The sequence below is a fragment of the Petaurus breviceps genome, unplaced genomic scaffold, assembly GCF_028583685.1.
Source record: "Petaurus breviceps papuanus isolate PSGF00001 unplaced genomic scaffold, PetGlider_PUasm1.0 208, whole genome shotgun sequence".
NCBI lineage: Eukaryota > Metazoa > Chordata > Mammalia > Diprotodontia > Petauridae > Petaurus > Petaurus breviceps.
The window spans coordinates 10,389,865-10,413,256 of NW_027185852.1; the positions used below are offsets into that span (position 1 = coordinate 10,389,865).

Genomic DNA, 23,392 nt, shown 5'->3' on the forward strand with positions numbered 1-23,392 from the left:
GCCCAGAGGCTCTGAATATTTTCTGTATGTGCATATCATAGTCCCCTTTGGCAAGCAGTCTGCTGAAGCCTCCAGACTCCTCAGTCATGTATAAAGTAAAACGTACAGAACTGAAAAGAAAACCAATTATATTGAAGTACAGTTGTCAAGATATTAAAAGCTGATGGACCCCTAAATGAAAAACTGCTGTCCTATAATGGAAGTTTCTTGTGAGAAGGGATTAATTGAAGTTTATACGTCCCGAGGCCCAATGCTGTGCCTTGTATACTTCAGGTGCCTCATGAATGCTTGTTGGGTGAAGTAAAATAGAATTAGGAAGGTAGCCGGGCAATCGTATAGAGGATTATTGGAAGGTCTTTCAGATAGACTGGGAGGGGAAAGGGAGGAACCGGGATGAGTAATGGCGGGTTTGACCTATCGAGCTCCATTTGCTAGCAACATGATTCCCCTACGGTAGTTACTTTGATCACCATCAAGAGCCATAATTCCATGGCTTGTTGGAGTGATTTGAACACTGGCTTTGCCAAAGACCCTGTGCAAGCTAGCCCGCCTGAGCTTCTTTTCTCATCTACAAAACAGATTGGTCTAGGAGAGAATGAAGGTTCATTCCAGCTTTAAACCTGTGATGTAGCTGTGAATCCAAAGGAAACACCCTAGCAGCCCCTAAAAGGAAGAGGCAGCATCACACAGGGGAAAGAGCCCTGGCTGGGAAGTCAGGTGCAAATCCTCCCTCTTCTTCTTACAGCCTGAGAGAATCTGCCAAGTCACTTCTCTCTACACCTGCATCCTCATCCCCATGTTTGGAGCTGGACTATGCAGCCTTTGAGGTCCCTTCCAGCTCTCGAGGTATGGTCCTAGGAACCTGAAAGCTTGCTGCTTAGATTTCTGGTGCTCTCACTTTATGCATGTTTGTAGAACTCGGGTCTCTCTCAAGTTAAAATGAGGGGCAGGCATACTTTTTAGGGAGGGGTTGGCAAGAATCACATAATCCATCAAAAGCTGGCTAAGGCTAAGACATGGCCATGTTTCCCAGGCTCCTCTTCTCACCACCCTCTCTTCTGGATGCAAATATCAAATAGAAAGACTTTCCAAGCTGGTTTTGTCCTCGTCTGGACAAAATGGCGCCCATGGAACACAGTGTGAGGGGAAGGGAACAAGCTTTCATTATATGCCAGGCACAGTTAGGGCTTTATAAGTATGACTGTATTTGAATCAAACAATTACTTTTTCTACAAAAAAGTCCAGCATCTCTCCCTGTGAACTCCACTCCCAAAGCCCATTCAGTAACCTCGGGGTAGAAATGGCCCCCATGGTTATTCAGTTGAGGCAACTGGAGGTACAGTGGATGGAGAGGCTGGGTCTGGAGTCAGGAAGACCTTAGCTCAAATTGGACCTCAGACACTAATTAGCTGTATGACCCTGGGCAAGTCACTTAACCCTGTTTACTTCAGTTTCCTTACCTGTAAAATGGGGTTATAGTGTCATGGAGGAAACAAACATGAGCTTGGACACATTTCAGGAGATAGTGAAGGACAGAAGGGTCATGGCGTATGAGGTAATGAGTTGGACACAAATGGACAACAAATAAATAAGGGGCTAATAACAGCAGCTACCCTGCAAGGTTGCTGCAAAGATCCATTGAGATAGTTGTAAAAAGTGCGTATCCTAGTTCCTGGCACAAAACAGGTCTTATACAAACGTTTATTCCCTTCCCCTCCCCTTCCCCTAGGTCTGGGGCACTTCTCCTCAGAGGCCCCTTTCCTCCAGAAGTCAATCAATCGATATTGATAAGCTATGTGCCAGGCATTGTGCTGACTGCTGGGGTTACAAAGAAAGACAAAAACCAGTCCCTGCTCTCAGGGAGTTCAACTCAATGAGGGAGAACAAGTATTGTTCAAGCAACTCTAACATACAAGGAACACAGAGTGCTGATCAGTGGTAACCTCAGAAGGGAAGACACTGGTAGGTGGCTTGAGGGGGAGACCACGTGAGGCAGAAGGCCTTAAGGAAAGCAAGAGGCTGGGGCGGGGAGGGGGGGGGGGGGGGGGCGGCATTCACAGCAAGGCAAGATGACTGGTGCAGAGGCAGAGAAACGGGATGGAATGTTGTGTTTCCACAACTATGAGGAGATCTTTGTTAGCTGGACCATAGAACACTGAAAGGGGAATCGAGTGTAGGAAGACGGGAAAAGTGGGACTTGGCCAGATTTGGAAGGATTTCACACCTGACCCTGGAGGAGATAGGGCATCACCAGGGTTTATTGGGGGCAGAAAGAGGGACATGGTCAGACTTTGACTTCATGTTCTCCACATTGACCACTTGGGGGCAGCCTCCCACCAACTCATTCCAGCTACACGGAGCTGACCATTCAATCGCGTCCAGCTCTGTTCCACTCCCGGCTCACCAAGCCAGTGCAGAAAGACATTTTCTAAAATATTCCTTGGAGGAAATCCTGCTTCCTGGTTCTGGATGTTGCATCGTCAGTATTTCCAAGCTCATTTGAAAACCAACTGAGAAGAGCTCTGAGGACATGGTGAGGACCATTGTTTATGACTCTACTACATTTTCCCTCTGACACTGAAGTCTTCCTCACCAGGGTTTGCTTCTCAGAAAGAAGGATAATAGACTCAAGTGCCACAGCTCCAACAGGGAAACACTGGGGTGCTCCCTGGCTCTGGAGTCTGGTGTCTGGGTTCAAGTCCAGCCTCCAATGCTTCCCAGTGGGGTTTCTTTGGACAAGCCAAAATGAGGGGCTTGGAGACCCCTCCCCCCCAAGATCTCTTCCTTCTCTAGATCTATGGTTTTATGCCTTTAGAAGATGACTTTGTCTTAGGGAATCACTAAATTGATAAACAAGGGATCATAGTTTAGAGTTGGAAGTCACCCCACCAAACCTTTCATTTCAGGGACAGCTATCAGAATGGGGCTCTGAAGCCAGGTCCTCTGACTCCAAATCCAGCATTATTCCCACTAAATCAGGCTCCACATTCCCACCACTAAATGGAGACCTTGCTCAAAGGCCACAAAGGACAATGTCTGCTACAAAGACGGAGGGCATGAAGCTAGCAGCTGAGAGGGAAGGGACAAAAAGTCCAACCATACAGAAAGGAATAATCCAAATTCCAAGTTGATTGAAACCAGGTAAACACCAACTTTCTGATTACTCTGTTCTTCTACCTTTTCCCTTCCTCAGCACCAGAGGGCAGCGTGCAGAGATGCTATAGCTGTGAGTGGAAATGAGGTCAACTGTGACTTATAATGGAGAGCTGGAACCAAGGGGGAAATCCTGAAAATGCTCTCCCTAAACTTTTCTGTTCAGTCTGAAGCAAAAGTAAAAGCAGAGGGAATGCAGAGCTCATTGAGGAACTTACTGGATTTTCCTGAATATGGTTTGAGGACTGTTTTCTCTTAATCCACTATATTACTGATTTAACCAGCCCAGGCTGTATCCAGAAGTTGGGAGGGAACAGCTCCAGCAAGCTCTGCCCTACTCAGACACCCTCCAGGAGGACATGGTGCTCTAAGCACCGCTGTTGCTTCAGAAGGATGCTGCCAAGCAGGAGTATGTCCAGAAGGCAGCCAGGATGGTGACAGGATGAGTCACAGGAAGAGAGAGGGATGCTTAGCCTGGAGGAAAGGAGACTTCACATCCCAACGAGGAAACGCTGGGAGGGCTATTTATTATGGGCTATAGTCGAACACAAGGACCGACGGTCAAAGACCCCAAGAAGCAGTTTTTGTCTCTATTATTAGAATTATTTTTAAAAATGGAATGAGTTTTTCATGAGATGAGGTCTCCGTTACTGAAGGCATCTAGACAAAAGATGAAGGATTACTCGGGGTCAGTGTAAGAGAATCGGTAGCATCTAAGGAACAGCGATGGCTTTGTTTTTTATCCCTGTGCCCAGGACAGTGTCTAACCAGGGGCTTAATCAATGATCCGTATGCAATGGAAAGAGCACAGGCTCTGTGGTCAGAGGCCTCTGACGTTTACTGCCTATAGGACTTTGGGCAAATTACTTAAACTCCCTTGGCCTCAGTTTTCTCATCAGTCAAATGACAAGGTTTGGTGATGGCCTCTAAGGTTCTGTCCACCAGCTCTGGGCTGATGAGCCTATGAATTGGGTTGAACAGAAGACTGGAAGAGATCAGACTCTAAGAGTATATACTCCTTTTGTGTAAGAAGTATGTTAGAAATAAGACAGCTTCAGGGTTGGCAACCCTTCTTCCGGGCAGAGAGGAGTTAGCTGCCAACCCTTGGAGAGGGGGCATGAAGTAGTGGCTGGGGACAAAGCTGTGTTTAGATCCCATTTCTGACAGTAGCCACGAGACTGTTATAGCTCCTCTTAAGGTAGCCTAGTCTAAGAATATAGTGTACTGGGCAGGATTAAGAAAATAATTTCCTTGAGAAAATACCTTGAATCCTAATTAAATATTCTCAGGAACACAGAACCAGAGAATAATATTCCTTGGGTTTCTTTTGCCCCCACATAATGTGCCCACATGGAATTCCTAATTCCATGCATGTGCCACGGTGTAGAGAGTTTTCCCATTTGTTCTCCCGGCTTTACTTATTTTGGATTTGAAAATGTTGTCATGGGAGTCATGCTTTTTAAGGCAAGTGCTACCTACATTGGGGGGCCTGAGACCATGGAGTCTGGCCTTTGTTTCTAAGCAGCTTCTCTGGGTGGATAGCCACAGTCCCCCAGGAGTGACTGGTGCCTCTGCAGAGACACTGCCCTTGGCTTAAATGGCTTCAACTAAGGCAACTGCTAAAAAGATCCCTGAGCTCTTGCTGTTCCTTCAAGGACAATACTTAAGTCTGGCATGAAGAACCAAGGCCACACTGGGAAGTGCTTTATCCCCAATGTCAAGGAAAGAACTTGGATCAGGAGGCTGAGGACATGTTCAAACTGCATTCTTGCTACTGACCTGTGTAACCTTGTGAAAATCACCTTATACCTGTAGGCTGCCATTTTCTCAGCAGACCACCTTTGGCATAGGTGATCTTGTGGGGCCCTCCCAGCTCTAAATTCTGGAATCAGATGTTGCTTTGCTCTAGGGACTCCAGGCTTGAGCTAAAGAGGTGCCCACCTGCACAGTGGAAGGAGAGTCCTCCTCCTGGAGCGCGCTAGAGCAATGAGGTTCCTTATCCCTGTGTGTGAATGAATGTTGAAGATGCTCCTCCCCATGGTATTGGGGGGTAGCAGAAGGAGGATCCGACTCAGTTATAGCAGCATAAATCTACAGCTGTAAGGGACTGTGAAGGCCAGTTAGTCTGATTCCCTCAGTTAACCAAGGGGGAACCGAGACCCAGAGAACTGAAGGTATTTGGCCCAGGCACAAAGGTACAGATGAGCCTATGCCCTTGGGGAAAGGACTCCAAGTGTCCTTTCCACTGTGCAAAGCCCTGCAATAAGGACAGTTGGAGACTTGGCAACCAATGACATTGATCAGGTGCCACAAACAGGAGAGCGGGAGACTGGGCGACCAACAGCATTGATCAGGTGCCCAAACAGGAGAGCGGGAGACTAGGCGACCAACAGCATTGATCAGGTGCCCAAACAGGAGAGAGGGAGACTGGGCAACCAACAGCATTGATCAGGTACCCAAACAGGAGAGCAGGAGACTGGGTGACCAACAGCATTGATCAGGTGCCCAAACAGGAGTAAGCCGAGCAGAGGGAAATGAATGCCCAGAAAGCGATAGCCCCACAACACAGGATTTCCTTAAATACAGCACACACCATCAGCTGGTGATAGTTGCAGCACACCCTTAGGAAAAAACCAGCTGCTTTCTGATGTCAGTAATTCTATTGGGACACAGGAGTGAGAGTAATCAAAGGAGTCAAACCAGTTTACTGTTTCCCAGCACATAAGATTAATACCCTGAGATACTCTATTTCCCACCTCCGTGGTCCTCCATACACCAGCAACGTACCTCACCTCCAACATGTGGCTGTACTGACCCTTATCCTCCCAGCCTCTCCTCTCCACTGACTATGGACACTCTTTTTATCTGAATACATCACCCCTGAAGAGTGTAGGCTCTTTATAAGGAATGACTGTTTTCTTTCTGCATCCTTAGTGTTTGGCTTAATGAATGTTTGCTAAACTGTCCTATAAAGTATAGAACCTAGCCATCTCCTTTTTCAGTTAAAACTCCCTCCTCCCCCAACCTGGCTACAGGGCAGGGATTTCAAACCCAGAAGGGTCCTCGGAGGTCACTGAGTCAAATCCCTTCATTTTACAAGTGAGGCTACTGATGTCCAGAGGATTCCCCAGACAGTGAGCAGCAGAGCCAGGATGGAAGCCAGCCCTGCGTCTCCAGATTCAGAACTCCTTTTACTGTTCCACCCGGCCTCCGTAAGTCCTATCAGGAGCCGACTCAGCCAGGAAAGGGAGAGGGTTGCCCGTGAATTCATTGGCGGTGCTGGACAGCTCTTCCTTTGGGCGCTGGGAAGCCATGGTGATGAAGCCTAGTGCTGGAGGTGACCAAGCAGAGCCTGAACAAGCCTAGTCGGGGATGGTGACGAGAGACGGGACGGACTGATCAGGGACGCCCCTTCTCATACAGATTTCTACAGAGGCAATGAATTACCAGGACACACATAATGAAAAGTAAAATCTTGCAAGCACAGTACCCAAATACCGAAGCTTGTGTTCTTCACTTGAAAAAGAGACTTGTCTTAATCCTTCACAGCCCCCTAGTAAAAACATTTACCCAATACCTACCAGGTGGCAAGCATGGGACGAGGTTCTGGGCAGACAGACAAAAGGGAACCTGGGGTTCTGGCCCTTAAAACCTGGCACACACGGTGTGCCTTAAAGTGCAAAGCACTTTGCAAATGTTACTTCATTTGATCCACACAACGACCCTGGGAGGTGGGAGCTATTGTCTCCATTTTAGAGATAAGGAAATACATACGACTGAGGGAGGTTCTTACATCCTGACACGGAAATCTATGTTCACAGATAAGTAGATACAGGCAGATACAAAGAAAATGTTTGGTGATGGGTGGCCGGGGATGGTACAGAGAGGGATAATTGAGATCAGGAAAGGGCTCATCAAAGAGGTGCCACGGCCATGGGAGGGAGTGAGGAGTTCTAAAAGGAAAAGATGAGAAAGCACCGAAGGACGTCCTGTGCAAAGGTGTGGAGGTGGGAGATGATCGTCATCTATGTAATTATACATGGAGCATTTGGCAAACTTAAAAGCACTACATAGAAGGCTATTATTACTGCTGCTGCTCTGGTGTGCTGCCATTTCCATATTAAAAACTGGCTGTTCTGCCATGTTCCCAGACTCCTCCTTCACTACCATGAGGTTGTCCATCTAGAAGGAGTAACTGATTCACCTGGAGCTCTCTCCCTCGTCCAAACATCACTCCTCCCCAAAACTGCCAAATCAACATGAGTCAATGACCACATTCCAGAAGCCCATGCGGGGCATTTTAATTACACAAATCAGAAAAATTAACATTCCCTTTCCATTGCTACCACCCACCCACTCACCCAATAAAACAGTAGAAAACTTGGCTCCCCATCAAGACAGCTAGAAGAGAACACAACGAATGCATTCCATCAGGGGGGCAGAGAGGAGAAGGAAAGGCAGTTTGGAGAGAAGGTGGGTGGGCATTTTTTTAATGTATACAGTACCCACTCCACTGGTGCTAAGACACCAAATGAAAGGGGTGTTGCTGAGATGTCAAGGGAAGCTTCACTGAGAAAAGAACGTGTTTCAACTCCATCAACCGAAGCCCCAAAATCAGGTCCTCTTCCCATCAGTGTGCAGGGTTACATGGGGGGACGGGGACAGGGTCCTTTCAAGAAACACTAGAAGAGGACCTTTTGGGGGAAAGAACCACCCTTCTCCCAGCCACGGACAGACGACGCTCCTGAGGTGTAAGGCAGCAGGAATAAATGGCATTTTCTAGATTTTCCAGAGGAAAATAAGGAGAGGAGCCTAACTCTTTGGGCCCCTTTTCCCCATCCCCCTATGGATGCCCTCTATCCTGTAGTGTTAAAGCTATCATGCTGGGGCTAGACAAGGCAGAGGCCTTCTCCACGTGGGAACAGACTCTTGTCCACTATCTTTACAACATGCCAAGGCCTCTTTATCTCCCAATTCTCAGCACTAACATTTAGCAGCATCTCTCTAATATGGTTTGTTCTAAAAAAATAACTAAAGCATTTGTTTACTCTAACAGGATCCAAAATTTAGAGTTTGAAGGGTCCTTAGAGCTCATCCCATCTGACCCCCTCATTTTACAGATGAGGAAACTGAGGCAGATGTTAAGTGACTTGTCCAGGGTCACACAGATAAGAAGTATCTCTCTGCAGGAAGGAGGTTTGAACTTGGATATTCCTAACTCTAAGGCCAGTGCTCTGTCCACTATCCATACTGCCTCTAGTGAAGTCCCTGCAGTTTTTTTTTTTTGTTATGTTTTTTACTGTTTAAATATTTGAGATGTGGTCTTCAGCACTTGAGATGATGTGTGGCACTCTGTGTGAGATGCTGAGGGGCCTAGCCTTCCTTGAAAGGAAAGGAGGTGTGTGTCACAGGGGCAAACTCAAATCTGCACATGGACAACTCAGTACTACTCGGTCCCTGGGGTCTGAATGGATTCTATTCATTCCAACTTAAGAAGATAGGGACAGCCATCTCTACCCTTAGCTATGGGTATCTTGGGAAAGGGGAGAGCTGAGTAGCAATGGAGGAGAAATGGGTCCTTATGCCTTTCTTCTTAGAAGGCATGAAAAAAATCTTCTGGAGCTGGAGGAGGATGAGACAGCATTCACATCCCCAAGGAAGAAAAGGGAAGTGACACCAACCAGAATCCCAGAATCTGACAGACCCAATGGGAATTGCTGGCTTTGGCTAGAGGGGTGAAGACAGAGGCAGAGCTTCTGTGATCAAGATGGCGCCATGTCCTTGGAGGCCTCCAGGTCTCAGGTTGTGGCTTGGCAGCCCTCTGGGGCACCATCCCACCACCTTCTATCACTACCTCCCAGAGGGTCCATGATGGAACACCACAGCCCACTCCAAACGAGTTACAAGTTAGAGAAGTCGTCCGGGACTTGGCACCGGGATGGCCTGCTCTCTTTTAGGGGGTCCAGACAAATGTCAAGTCTGTTTTTGGAAACCCTTTCCTAAGTGGAAGCGGGCCCTACTTTTTGGTCACCTCTCTGTACAGATTCCTTTTGGCATCCACTCCCTGGGATAACCAAGGAAGGTGCTTCAAGTGATCTCGATTAGCGCCTAATTTGAACACAGCACCGATACTATACACACAATTTAATGACCCACATCCTCCTGTTCTTCCATGCTACAGGCTTGTCAAGCTTTCTTCACTCCCACAGACGCCATCTTGTTGGAAAACAGTGAGTAAACGTATGGCCAGATTTTGTTGGTCTCTGTCCCGGAGAAAGAGTGGAGAATACCTCGGGTCCTGCAAGATAAACAAGGGCACATTTAGGCTTTCTTTCAGAAATGGCACTGTTCCACCTCCCTCCTCTGGCTGACGGGAAGGAGCACCGTGGGTAAGAAAGGCTGATGAGTGAGGAGTTTGGTTGGTTTTGCTGAACTGTTCTGGGGGTTTTACCAACACGTGTTCCAAGGTAAGGCTCTCTAGGAAGGGAAGGGGAGGTTGTTTTTGATAGGAAAGTAAGAAGCATAAAGACATTTTGAAAAGAAAATGATATCACTGTACAGCTCAGGTCATTAGGATAGAAGAGCCCAACACACATAAGGCTGCTATGTTGGCCAAGCGCCCTTAAGGTCACCTGATAAAATTCAACACAGGGATGTGCCGTCTTTACTACACACCAGGCGTCATGCTGGCACTGGGGACACAGAACCAGTCAGTCCCTGCTGCCTTTCATCTGTTTGGGCATTCATTCAACAACCAAACATCAGTGAAGATGCTTTTATTAAGCACCACATCTGGGCCAGGCACTGGGCTGGATGTTGGTCTGAATACAAAGACAACAGCAAAGCAGTCTCTGAGTCCAAGGGCTTTCTATTACAGACCTGGGTTCAAATCCTGACTGCTACTTAACTAGCAATCTGACCACAGATAAATCACTTAATCTCTAAGTATCTTAATCCCCTCATTTGTAAAATTAGGGAATGGGATTGTATGAGGATAATAGAATCCATGATCCTAAGTAAATACCGAGGAGAGGTGAGGGGAGCAGGACCAGACCTCTGATTTCACTAATATATAAGGACATTCTGGATAAGGGAGCCGCCTCCAAATCCAGAACCTTCTAGAAAGCCCTGGAGTGAGGCCCACCCAATGACCCTTATTCCATTCCCTAAAGACACATGGGGTCCAGAAGTCCATTCTTCCTCCTTCACTGAGACCCTGAACTGGCAGCATCCAGTTATGGGCGGAGAGAGCGCTCCCACCATTCAGGGCACTGGGAACTCTTCCCCTTTAAAAATGAAGCAGATTTCTGAGATACCTTGATTCTGTGACTAAGGAGGGAGAGCTGGAGGGCTGCTGGAAACCCACCACCCCGTCACTTCAGGAGAAGATGGAAACACAACTAGTTTTTAACCTAAAGATAGGGATAAGACAGAGTCTGTCTTGACTTAACAGCCCCAGGAAAGCTCAAAAAAGAACCTCTGTTGTCATTCAGTCATGCCTCACTCTTCTCATCCACATCTGGGGTTTTCCTGGCAGAGATACTGGAAGGGTTCGCATTTCCTTCTCCAGATCATTTTGTAGACAAGGAAACTGAGGCAAACAGGGTTAAGTGACTTGCCCAGGGTCACATGGCTAGTAAGTGTCTGAGGTCACATTTGAACTCAGGTCTCCTGACTCTAGGCCCAAGGCTCTACGCACTATGGCACCACCTCGCTGTCAAACTCCATAGCTACCTTGTATTTTATTAACCTTTCCCGCTACACAAGGTTTTGAATACTCTGAATTACAAAGAAAAGTGTAGGTTGGTAGTGATGAGGCTTAGGAGACAGGAGAGCTAGAAATGAATATAAAATTAGCTTGTTTGTTTTATCTATTTCTCTGCATATGTGTTTTAATTCTGGACTTTAAGAAATCAAAAGGGAATATGTCCGAAGAGCCAGAAGGCTGAACTTGGAGTCAAGAAAATCCGAGACTCAAATCCTGCCTAGTAAACCTGTGGTCTTGGGCAAGTCTGATGTCTCTGAACCTCATATCCTCCCCTGCAGAAATCAGCCACCTTCTGTCTGGTTCAGCCCTCCCCCCCGTTGCACACAAGAGGAAACTGAGGACCAGAGAGCTGAAATGACATGCCCAAGGTCACTGAGGCAGGAAAGGCAGCCACACCCGGACCCGAATTCAGGTTCCCTCATTCTAAGCCCACTGCTTCTAGAAAGCTCTTCACAAACCCTGATGAATTAAATGAAGGTCAGGTATTACTGTCATTGTTTTTAAGTTCCCATTTTCTTGCCTGGCAATTCAATTCAATAAACATTTATAGAGCGCCTACTATGTGCAAGGTGCCTACTATGTGTCGGGCGCCTACTACATGCTGGGCACCTACTATGTGCCAGGTGCCTACTATGTGCCAGTCGCTTGCTCAGTGCCAAGCAAGGCATTTGTCCAACTTGCAGCTCCCCTGATCGGACATCTTGCTTCGTACTTCCCAGAGCTCACTCTCTGGGAGGAGACGGGGATGCTTAGGAACAGAAACACTCACTTGTATAATTCTATAACAGGTTTTGCAACCTCCTTGTACTGTCTCAGCTTGGCAGCAACGGCCTCCGGTTTGTCATCCTCTTGCTGGATCAGCGGCTCTCCGGTGACATCATCGACCCCCTGGAAATGCAAGGACAAACAGATTCAAGGGGCCCAGCTCAGCCCGGTGCCTGCAGGAGGACGGCATTGCCCTCCATGACACGCACTGATGAGAGCACCTGGGCCTCAGAAATAAAGGGAGGGGCAGAAGGGAGCTGGCCATCAGTGCTGATGCACCTCGGGCTCCTGACATCTGGATAGACAGGACTTTTGGTTCATGGTTCAGCATAACCAAGGCAGTGCCTGCCAGAAACTCTCTGCCTTGGGAGCCATGTTTTAGGAAGGTACCAGTAAGGGTGGGGAGCCACCAGGAGAAGGGCAACTTTCAATTCATTCCATAAACAAGCACTAAGTGCCAACCATATCCCAGAGGCTCTGCTATGTGTAGGGAAGACAGAGATAAAAACAAAACAAACCTGCCCTCAAGGAACTTACATTTTACTGGTGGGAAATGGTGAAGCCAGATAGGCTTTGCTGTATGAAGACCAGAAACAGAAGAAGGATTTGGGGATATTTAGCCCAGGGAAGGAGAGCTAGGGCGGTATGGGGGGGGGGGCACAAAATGAAAGCTGTCCTTCAGAAGGCTTGCCAACAGACTGAGGGATGCGCTTGCCCCCCCCCCCCAGGGCAGAATTAGAAGCAATGAGTGTATGATGGAGATTTAGGCTGGACAGCTTGGTAACCCCTGGAACTGTCCCAAGGCATGATGGCTGCCTCAGTAGAGGGACATCTTCCAGCACCGGCTGGGTGGCCACTCACTAGGGATGTGGTGCATTTTTTCTCCTGTAACTCAGTGTATCCAAAACCTTGCAAAACTGGAAGGGTCACCCAGAGACTCTCAGTGACCCAGTGGGTAGCATGTTGGACTCTCGGCAGGAAGACCTGAGTGTGAATCCTCCTCAGGCACCCACACACCATCTTTCTGCTTAGTAGAAACTGCATTTTTGTCTCCTAGTTTACATCTAGCAAAAATGTTGAGATAAATAAGATTCCATTTTTCCAAAAGCAGGAACTGGTTTTAGTCACTGGACAAGGTTCTCATATTAAAAACATAACATCAACAATGATTTAAAAAATAAAAACAGCTAGCGTTTTTATATATTTGCCTACTCTCAGACTCTGTGCTAATTTAACCCTCAGCAAAAATCTCATTTGATCCTCACAACAACCATGGGAGGTAGATACTACTGACATGCTAATTTTACAGTTGGGGAAACTGAGATGAAGTGTAGTTAAATGACCCACCCAAGGCCACCCAGCTACTCAGTGTCTGAGGCCAGAGGTAAACTCAAGCTTTTTTGACTCCAGGCATAGTGCTCTAGCCACTGTACCACCCAGCTGACAAGTTAAATTCCTATTTATATTATTATTTTATATTCATTCCTAAAATCTGCATGATTCTTAGGACCCTACTTCTCCCTTCCCCTACTGCCGAAGAGGAAGGAGGTCTCAAAGGACCAGGGGTCGTTCTATCTTTTGTGCAGTTTTTTTGGTCACAATGGCCAAATAATTAACCAGCAAGTGATGGACCCTCCTCATCTGCTGCCACGGCCATCTTCAGGGCCTCCCCAGAATAGGAGAGCTATCCTGAGCCTGAGCTCCGCTGGCAGAGGCCACAGGATGAAATCACAGAGTAACATTTTATAGAGAAAAAGGCATTTAAAATCAATTTTAAGTCATATTCCTGCCCCCCTCCCTCATCTCCAACACTGACCAAGAAAGATAGAGTTCCTTGATTCCCCTATGCTGGGCAAAAATTCTGGGAGCATTTCCATGTAATGTTGGGCCAAAGAGAAAGAGGAAATCCAATTCAGGGCTTTTGGTAATTGAATAAAGAATCGGGTCCGTGAATCCTCTCAGCAGTGATCCGTCATTTTGAGGAACACAAGGACATTTCGAGTTGGACAGCAGAAGTCCAATCCAGACAAGCTGGTGATGAAACCATTCCTAACTGCCCACAGAGATGGCACTCTGGTCTTCTGCATCAGTGACAAAGAAGGACCAAGAACACTCAAGGATGCTAGAATTCTCCTTTCAGCCATAAAGTCTTAATCTTTCAGGATGGAACAGAGGAGACCAAGGGAGGAGGCAGGGCATGCCTGGAGATTTCATCATCCACTGTGGTCAGCGAAAAAGGGCCAGCCACGATGTGGGGCAAGGAGAGGAAGCCGTGAACGACCAGAAAGAAGAAAAGTGGTGTCAGGGAGGTCTCTTCAAAGATGGGGCCACTCCAACTTTTACAGGAGAAAAGAGAAGATTCACTGAGGATGCCTGTCTGGCAGGGCTCAGGGGGAATGATGCAGAAACTCTTTAGAAGGGAAATAAGCCCCCCAAACACTCAAGTTTTAGGGAGAATCATGACCTGGTAGATGAAAGGAAATCTAAGAATAAAAATTGCAGAGAAGAAACACGTTGCAAATGTTACCAAGGAAAGCAAATTTTAGAGGGAAATAAAACACACCAAAAAAATAAGGTCAATTAGACTGAAGAGGACTCCAAAAAGAGAATGGCAGTATTATATAACAATAATAATACTTTTGTCAAAGAGAGACAGAGAGAGTGAGAAAGACAGAGAGAGAGAAGGAGAGAGGAGACAGAGAGACAGTTAAGAGACAGGGAGAAAGAAGGAAGAAGGGAGGGAGGAAGGGAGGGAGGGAGAGAGAGACAGAGAGAGAGATACAGAGAGAGACAGAGACAGAGAGTGACAGAGAGAGAGACAGAGAGAAGGAGAGAGGAGACAGAGAGAGAAAGAGAGAGACAGAAAGAGAAGGAGAAAGAGGGAAAGGGAGAGGGAGGGAGAGAGAGACAGACAGAGACAGAGAGAGGGAGGAGAAAGAGGGAAAGGAAGGGAGAGGGAGGGAGACAGAGACAGACAGAGAGACAGAGAGAATGCCAAAGAGAATATGGTAACGGCCATAAAGGGGACATAAGAGCAAAGGAGGATAAGCCTCCATCCTATGTTTTGTTGTTGTCTGGTTATTTTCCATTGTATCTGACTCTCCATGACCCCATTTGGGGTTTTCTTGGCAAAGAGTGGTTCACCATTTCCTTCTCCAACTCATTTTGCAGATGAAGAAACAGAGTTGACTTGCCCAAGGTCTCTCAGTTAGAAGTGTCTGAGGCTGGATTTGAACTCAGGAATAAGAGGCTTCCAACTCCAGGCTTGGCTTTATCTTGGCCACTATCTGCCCCTCTCCCAAAGCAGCTCTGTGTACCCAACTGATTGATTCTAATGCTAATCATTCAATAAACACAGAGTGTCTACAGCCATTATGCTAAGTGCTGGGGATACAAAAAAGGGTCCAGAGAAAGTCCCTGCCCACAAGGAGCTTATGACTGATTGATCTAATTTGTATTTCAAGAGACAGATGCCAGGTCAGGCTAAATTGCTGCTACTTGGAAGAATCTTTCAGGCCATGTGGTGCCACATGAGAAGCAGACTCTGGAGTCAGAAGATCTGGGTCCAACACCCATGTGATCTGGGGCAAATCCATTACCTGTTTTGAGGCTCAGTTTCTCCACCTGTAAAATGAGAGGTGTGGACTGGACAGCCACCTCCCTGCTCACCACGGCCTCAGTCTCCTCTTCTGTACAATGTCAAGGTTGGCTCTCGCCCAGTGAGCCCCTGAAGCACAGACAGCAAGCACCTGCCGCCCTTACCTGTATTTGAGGGGGGTTGAACTCCATGTTGTAGACCCTCCCACTCGGAGGATGAATCCACCTGCGGCTCAGGCGGTCTTTGAGCGTTTCGAATGGAATGTTCAAGCTGATCACGAGGTCAGGCTGGCAGATCTTGTCCAAGGCTTCGGCCTGCGTTAACGTCCGAGGAAAGCCTACACACAAAAGCCAGACACCAAAATAGGGAGAATACGCCTTGATCTGGCCTCTACTGCGTCCCAGGCACTGTGCTAAGTGAGCACTGGCAAATACTGTACTTAATCCTTGTAAAACTTTGTGATGTAAGCACTGCCACTGCCCCCATTTTACAGATGAAAAACCAAGGCAGACAGAAGTGAAATGACTTGGTCACAGAGCCAGTAAATGTCTGAGGCTAGATTTGAACTCAAGTCCTCTCCACTTCGGGCCACATCCAGTCTAAGACAGTTCCTGTCCCCAAGGAGCTTACCTCAGTTATCAAAAATCAACTCTTTAAAGGAATTTCAAAATATCTAAGCCTAAGATGGTCAGAATCTTTCAGCAATGGAATGGTTTCTGTTTTTCTAACTGTGGAAGCAGAAATTTCAAGTCTCTCTTTGTCTTGAAGCAAGATTTCCTTGTTTAGAGGGAGACCCTTCTGAGTGGTGGGGAAAGGGCAGGGGCTCTCTTGAATCTGTTTACATTTCAGCTTCGTGCTTTCTGGATTCCACCTTTGGGTCAAAATGACTAAATATTCCATTCTGGAGGGACTCACCCGGTTTAACTCTGGACGAGAAGCCTGTCTCCTCCCCCCTCCCCCAGCTCTTCCACTCCCTCATCCAAACATCACCCCCCCCCAAATTCTAATAGTGACTGTATGACTCTTGTTTATTTTGTAATATTCCTCACCCCAGGTCCCTCTGTCACCATGGAAACTGGATTCCAGCTCTATGGATACATTTCATTAATGCACCTTAAATCTTACTTAGGAAACCAGCTAGAGTGGGGTTTCTGGAGCAAAAGTACACAAAGTGAGACCTACTCATCTATGAGAAAGGAAGGGGAGATGTCTCCTCCCCAGGTCACCAATTAAAAAGTCCTTGAATCCCAGAACCTCAGTCAGAAGGCACATCATCTGCCACTCGATCCAACCGGTACGCCAAAGAGAACTCATCTGGCAACATCCTCACCAGATTGTCCAGGTGTAACATGAAGACCTTCCCTAAGGGAGAATGCAGCACTTCCCCATTCCAGCTCTGGACACAACTCCAAGCCTGAATGGGCCTTTTGTCCAGCTCCTCCCCCTACCCCCTGTAAGGGGAATGTAAATTTGTAAGATCTTCCCTGCCCCTAGGCTAAAGTGCACCAGGAGCCTGGGGAGGGAGGCTTGTTTTTCAGTAGATACTTCTTGATTAGCCAGTGAGTCAGTAAGGTTGTTGCATTCTCTGAGCCAGGAGAAGGCTATATAAGCCCTGATGTGTAGCTTTGTTTTGGGGGCTCACTTTGAGAAGTGTTCTGTGATTTGATCAGATGAGACTCTGGGAAGCCATTGCTGAGAGCCCCCAGCGTTGAAAAACCCAGATGTTGATTTGGTATGGATGTAATGGTTGGACAATTTGGAAATTTGTCTACTTGATCTGTTTCTCTGTCTTGATAATTCTTTCTGTATACTCTGAAGTTCGGGGTGCTGACCTTTTTCCCCTGAACTAGGTGAACGATACATATGTGACTGATTAAAGTAAGCTTGCTAACCCATTTTGAGTTGCTTTCCTTTATCAAAGCAGATCCAAGAACCTGTGGTGACAGCCACCCTGGGGACGCTGGGGCGCTTGCCGCTACATCCCCCAGTGATCCTGGTTTTACACTCCAGGACCTAGCGGAACAAATCTTCTTCCAATTGGGAAGTCCACCAACATCATCATGTTCTCTCTCCCCTGCCCTCCTCTGGACACAATTCATCTGATCAATGTCCTACTTAAAACGCATAGTCCACAAGTCAATAAACATTTGTTAAGCCTGTCCTATGTACTGGTCCTGTGCTAAGCACCATGATGCCAAGGTGTGGTCTGGCCCGGGAGCACAGGACAGCCACCTCCCTGGTCCTCGACACTACGGCCTCATGTAGCTGAAGCTCCTGTCTTCCTGCTGCCACATCATGCAGCTACAGAGAAAAGCTTCATGCCCCAAGCTGATTCAGTGCCTCAAGAATTACCTTCAGTACTGAAAATGGCCCGATGATGCAATATGGAGAGAGACCAGAAAGGCCAGTGAGTACCAGGCTGATGTCCAGATCTGACAAGACGGCCAATGGACACAGCAGATTTAGTGCCCATTCATCCACTCACTCAGTGAGCAGCTAGGGGCCAGGTGCTGGGGGCACAAATACAAAATGAAAAGTGACTCTACCCTCAAGGAATTTCCATCCTGCTCTGGAGAAACAACAAACCCGGAAATGCGGGAAATATATACGAAGTCAATTTTGTGAGCTGGGAGGGAGCCAAGAAAGGCCTCAGGCCTGCGGTGGGGGTGAGGGTCTCCAGAAAGCCCATGCACAGGCATGGATGGAGACAGGAGACGGCATCTATGGACAGACCAGCTTGCCTCCCTCCCCAGCCTCCCTGGTCCGGCCAAAGTCTTCACATGCCACGTTCAATCTCCTGTGGATGCCCGGGCCCTGCTTATCCCCTTCTCCGACAAATACTCTTATCACTTCTGTATCTTAAAATCACTAATTTCCTTCAAGATTAAGTTCAGATGCTGTCTCTGACAGGAGATATTTTCTGACCTCCCTGCCCCCCCAGGACACACACACAATACATATACGCTATGTATGTATATATGTGTGTATGGGTATGTATATGTATACCCACATATGCAAAGTAAGCTCTTTGGGGACACGAACTGCCTTGATCTTTCTTTGTATCTCTACAGCACGACACAGCGTCTGCCACACATAAGGCCTTTTGATCCTGAAAGACTGAAACACAGTGTGAGTGATGGAACACTATGGAATAAACCTAAAAATTCTAAACTAAACAGGTTGAGAACAGCTTTAAATGTCACCTAAGAGAAGGCCCATTTTTACCCTCAAGGTAACGGAGTAACTGAGGGCTGATCTTTAGCTTTTGAACTTTTTTCTCCATATCCCAGAACGCTGACCCGGATCCTCTGCTCTCAGGAGCTGAGATCACTAAATCGTTGGCATTTAAGTCAATAAAAAGTTTGTTGAATTGAATGTCATCTTAGATCCCACTTTTGCCTTTAGAACACCCAATCTCTCACCAACAAAGAGCGGCATGCCATACCCCCGCCTCACCAGTTCTCCCCTAGTCCCTCCTCTCAACACCCAAGGCTGCTACTCTGTTTTGGGTCTTACCCTCTCCTGTCTGGACTACTGAACCACCTAAAGTCTCTCTGCTTCCAGGGGCCTTGGCGGTCTACTGAGCAGTATAAAAAGCAGTAGCTATGGAATCGGCGGTCCTGGGCTCTAATCCTACTTGTCATATATGGGACCATGAGCAAGTCACTTAACCCTGGGGCCTCAGTTTCCTCATTAGCAAAATGAAGGGGGGCAGCTTAGCCGGCCTCTGAGATACCTTCTAACTCTCAATCTCAACCTTGAAACTGTATAAATGCGGCCTCTTGTCAGCAGTATGAAGTCACGTTCAGGTCGCTATTTCCTCACCCACTCAAGTGCAGTCATACTCTTTCCAGGCACATCCAGCCGCTGTCCTGTTTATGGAGTCACGCTCAAGGCCCAGCTTCCTCCTCTGCGGCACCATCTACAACCTCCCCAGCTTGAAGCGCTTTCTCCCTCCTTCCTCCAACACGGGCTGATAAGTTTCTCTGGGGCAGGTCCTGTCTTTGTCCTCCTTTTCTATCTCTAACACACAGGAGGCACTTAATAAATGCTCCCATACTGACTGATCTCTTCTCATAGCACTTCACATTTCTACCAGGCACATGCCTTAGTCTGCCCGATGCAGATACTCTATTCTATACGCCTCTACCATCCCTTCTTCCCTTAGGCAGCACCATGCCATGGAAAGAGCCCTGGTCTTCAGTCAGGAGATCCACACAAGACCAACCCGACCGCTGACTGGCACGTGACTGTGAGCTGGTCACCTCACTTTTTTCCAGGCCTGCATTTTTTCACAAAGAGGCCGACATGACTGAACAACAGACAACAAAAGTGCCAGGTGCTGTGTGTGGGAAAGATAAATATAAAGAACTTCCTGCCCTCACTGGCTTCCACTGGACCAAGGGTCAGAAAGAACAACAAATAAGGCGGTAAAGAAACATAGAAGACATACTGATTAACAGGAAGGGAGGGAGGAAGAAGGCAACTGGGAAACCCCCTCCTAATTGAGAGAATGATTTCATGGGCAGGGGGGAGCCCTAAAGTAAACGTGGAGATGACAGGGATACCTTGATGCCGAGACTCTGGTAGCAACAGGTTAAGGTCAAATCTCAATTTTACTGAATTCAGCAAAAATAAACATTTAACCTTAAATTTCAAGTTTTAGAGATATAAACTCGAACTTGGTTGAGACAGGGGGATCATCATGAGAACTGTGGCTATGGAAGAAGTAACAGGAATACAGACAAAGATTGCAAAGAGAGTGGGAAGCGTAGGACAGCGCCATGATCAGCCACCATGATGAGGCCTCAATCCCTGTGGATCTTGGTATGCTGCCCATACTCATCCCATGTGCGAGCATGCTGCTCACCTCTGGGCACACGTGCACACAGCTAGTATGTGTCAGAGGGAGAATTCAAGCCCAAAGCCAGCCCTTGTACACCAGGCTAAGGAGCTCAAGACTTGAGCTGGTAAATGCTGGGAATCCACCACCCAGGGCCTGACCTTGTCAGTGACTTGACCTTAGGAAGACCAATCTGGTAACTGCCTAGAATGCTTGGGATCTCACATCGAGACATACGGGTCACATTTAAGAAAAACACAAGTAACTTGTCCTCTGAAGGAAGCAGAGCAAAGGTATTTGCTGGGGATGAAGAGTGAGCTGGGGAAATTCTTTGGTTGGCTTCCATTAATCAAGAAAGGCATTAAGGCAGGCTTTTAAGAGCTCCTTAAATGAAGAAGGGAGAACTTTGCTTGAGCTGACTGCCTGGAAAGGACATAGCTCCAAGGAAGAATAAGAACTCATTCATCAAATGCAGCAAACATTTAGTAATCATCAGCTAAAAATTGCCAAACTCCTATGTATTAAGTGACACATCAGAAGATAAGGCCCAGGGTCTGTAATTAAGGAGCTTCAAAGTATTATAAATCTCCTATCTCTCCTCTTCACAGTAATATGGAAAGTGAAGAAATGCAGGCATTCTCCTCATTTTATGGAAGAAAAAAGAATCAGATATGATTGAAAAATGACTGAAAAATAAAAAAAATTCTAAGACAAAGGAGGTGGCAGTCCTGTCATACTTAGCCCCAGTTTGGCCACGTCTGGAATATTTATTCTAAGGATACTGACAAAACACAGAAGGAGTCCTAATGGGACCTGGAAACCCTCTCATTAAGGAAAGGTTGGAGCAAAAAGAAAAAGGCTGACCTAACTAACACTGTTCCATCTGGGCAGGATGGACTCAAGGAGGGCATGATAACTATCTTCAAGGACCTGAAAGGTGTCACATGAAGAGGAATTAGCCTTCTTCTACACAGAAATACAATCGATAGACCGAAGTTACAGGTTCATTTTAAATCAACTGCTAACATCCCTTTTAGTTGCGACTTCTTCTGTCCAAAAGCCATTCTCCTTGCCCAAGAGAACACAAGCAAAACATCAGCTGGCTAAGTTTTACCTTCTCTAGCTTTCCTTGTTGTTGTTACCCTCCCCCACAGCAGCCCCTACGTAGTCCTCTGATTCTCTTCTATTCTCTACTATAGCTTGAAAATGTCTGTTGTCCTTTGCTTCCCACCCCAATGTCAGCTCAATCCAAACTGTAGCATGCCCAACCTTAATCTCACAGGAGTACTTGTTATATACCATGCTATGGCCTTGTAATTGTCCCCTGTCCTTTGTTTTTTGGTATCACTTGCACCTAGGACAGTGCCTATCATATTGTGATCACTCAGCAAAAGTGTGTCCATGGCCCTTGTTTCTATCTTCCACATGGGATCTTTTAAAAAATACGCCTTGGTTTGCAAGTTCCCTATGTATCTGCACCAGCTTCTATAGACAAGTCCCTTCTTTGTCACAACTAAATCTGAAGATTATGGAGAAACATCCCTGATAGATTGTTTGTGATCCCTCCTAGTCTGCCACACCTAGTCCCATTTAAATTCAATGGATCCTTACCAATCTTCCTCTGAGTATGTCAAAATTGACCCTGCCAAAGTCTGGTCAATGTGTCAGACAATACTTCAGCTTTTCACTCCCTCTCAACACCAGATTTCAAGATGGGGCAGCTGGCTGCTTCCTCTCAATGTTCCCATGACTTTTGCTTCAGCAACCAGCTCTTCCTGGTGGAGAGGAGTCCAAATTTCTCTTGTTCATTTTTCTTCCTTTTATTAGGGTTGAAATCATTAAGGCAAGCCAGAAATGTGTAGCTCATGAGATCACAGGCTCATGTGGTCAGAGCTAGAAGTAATCTCCCATTGGATCCAAACTCTTCATCTTACAGAGGAGGCAACTGAGACACAGAGCAGTTAAGAGCCTTGCCCTGGATCACTGAGAAAGGACTAGCCCTCGGGTCCATCCCACCTCTATGGCATGCTTCACCAAAAAGAATCAAGGAAGGAGGGATAACCCCATTGCAGGAATGGTGAGGGCGGGAACAGGGATAATCAATATGTTTAAAGGCATGGAGGTGAGAGAGGAATAGATGAGGGTGGAATGACAAGGAGCTGAGCCTGGACAAAAACAGATCAAAAGAAAGGGAGAAGAAAATTACGGATTAAAAGATGAGGCCTACCATGAAGGGCCTTAAATGGCCGCCTATGCGAGTGCTAGCCAGTGCCTGCCGCGTGTCAAGCACTGTGCTGAATGTGAGACATACAAAGAAAGCACAAGGCAAGCCCTGGCCTCAAGGAGCACAGACTCGAATGAGGAAAACAACACGCAAACAAGCCGCATACACGATAAACAGGAAACGGCCAACAGAGGCAAAGCCCTAGCATGGAGAGTCTTTCTGTAGAAGGCGGGATTTAAGCTGGGATGTTGGGAAAGCAGGGAGGTAGAGCGGTGAAGTAAAACATTCCAGGTATGGAGACAGACGATGAAAATGCCTGCAGCTGAGAAAGAAGACGGTCAGGACGACCAGATGTCTAACAGGGAGCTGGTGACAAGAAAGGGAAGCTCCAGGAAGAAGATGAAAATCTAGCAGTTTTCTGCATAAAAATAATCAATAAAAACACGAGAGTAGATGATATCCCCAAAGAGAATATAGAGAGGAGGAAAGATAGCCAGGAACAAGCATCTGTGGGTCATAGAGTACAAAGAACCAAAAAGGAAACGGAGAGAAAAAGAGACAACTCACTCTCAAAGTAAGTCAATGGCAAGTGATGGCGCTCAGCAGTGGCTGACGTCCCTCAACAGTGGCTGATGCACATGGCGGTGCATGCAGAATGTGTGCAGTGTAAACGAAAGGTAGTCTCAGGGGAAGGGAGCAAGAATGGGGGTGAGCAATATTGGGGGAAACATATCTGATCCAAATCAGGGTTTGGCACTATAAGAAATACAGACAAGGTTTAGTCAAAAAATCACAGAATGCCAGGGTAGAAACCACCTTAGAGATCATTCAGTCCAGTTCCTTCCCCCATTTTACAGATGGGGAAACGCAGGCCCAGAGAAGTTAAATGAGTTTCCTACAGTTACACAGATTACTAACAGAGTATCTGGGATTTGAAACCAAGTCAAGAAGGACTAGTCTCCCATCCCATCTCTCAAGCATCTCATAATTATGTGATTATGGGCAAATCACTTTACATCTCTGGGACGTGGTTTCCTCATC

The 23,392-nt window shown here is 46.9% G+C and overlaps 1 protein-coding gene across 4 annotated transcripts in view; it reads right to left on the minus strand.

Moving 5' to 3' along the window:
• Positions 1-7,425: 7,425 nt before the first annotated feature.
• Positions 7,426-23,392, minus strand: part of LOC138165263 (adenylate kinase 4, mitochondrial) — a 91,139-nt gene continuing 75,172 nt past the window's right edge. For all 4 annotated transcript variants that reach the window (XM_069093409.1, XM_069093408.1, XM_069093407.1 and 1 more), the window contains exons 4-6: positions 15,449-15,621; positions 11,691-11,809; positions 7,426-9,451 (exon numbers count right to left, since the gene is read on the minus strand). In XM_069093409.1, coding sequence (XP_068949510.1) covers positions 9,340-9,451; positions 11,691-11,809; positions 15,449-15,621 — 404 coding nt within the window. In that variant the 3' untranslated portion in view covers positions 7,426-9,339. The remainder of the gene's footprint in view (positions 9,452-11,690; positions 11,810-15,448; positions 15,622-23,392) is intronic.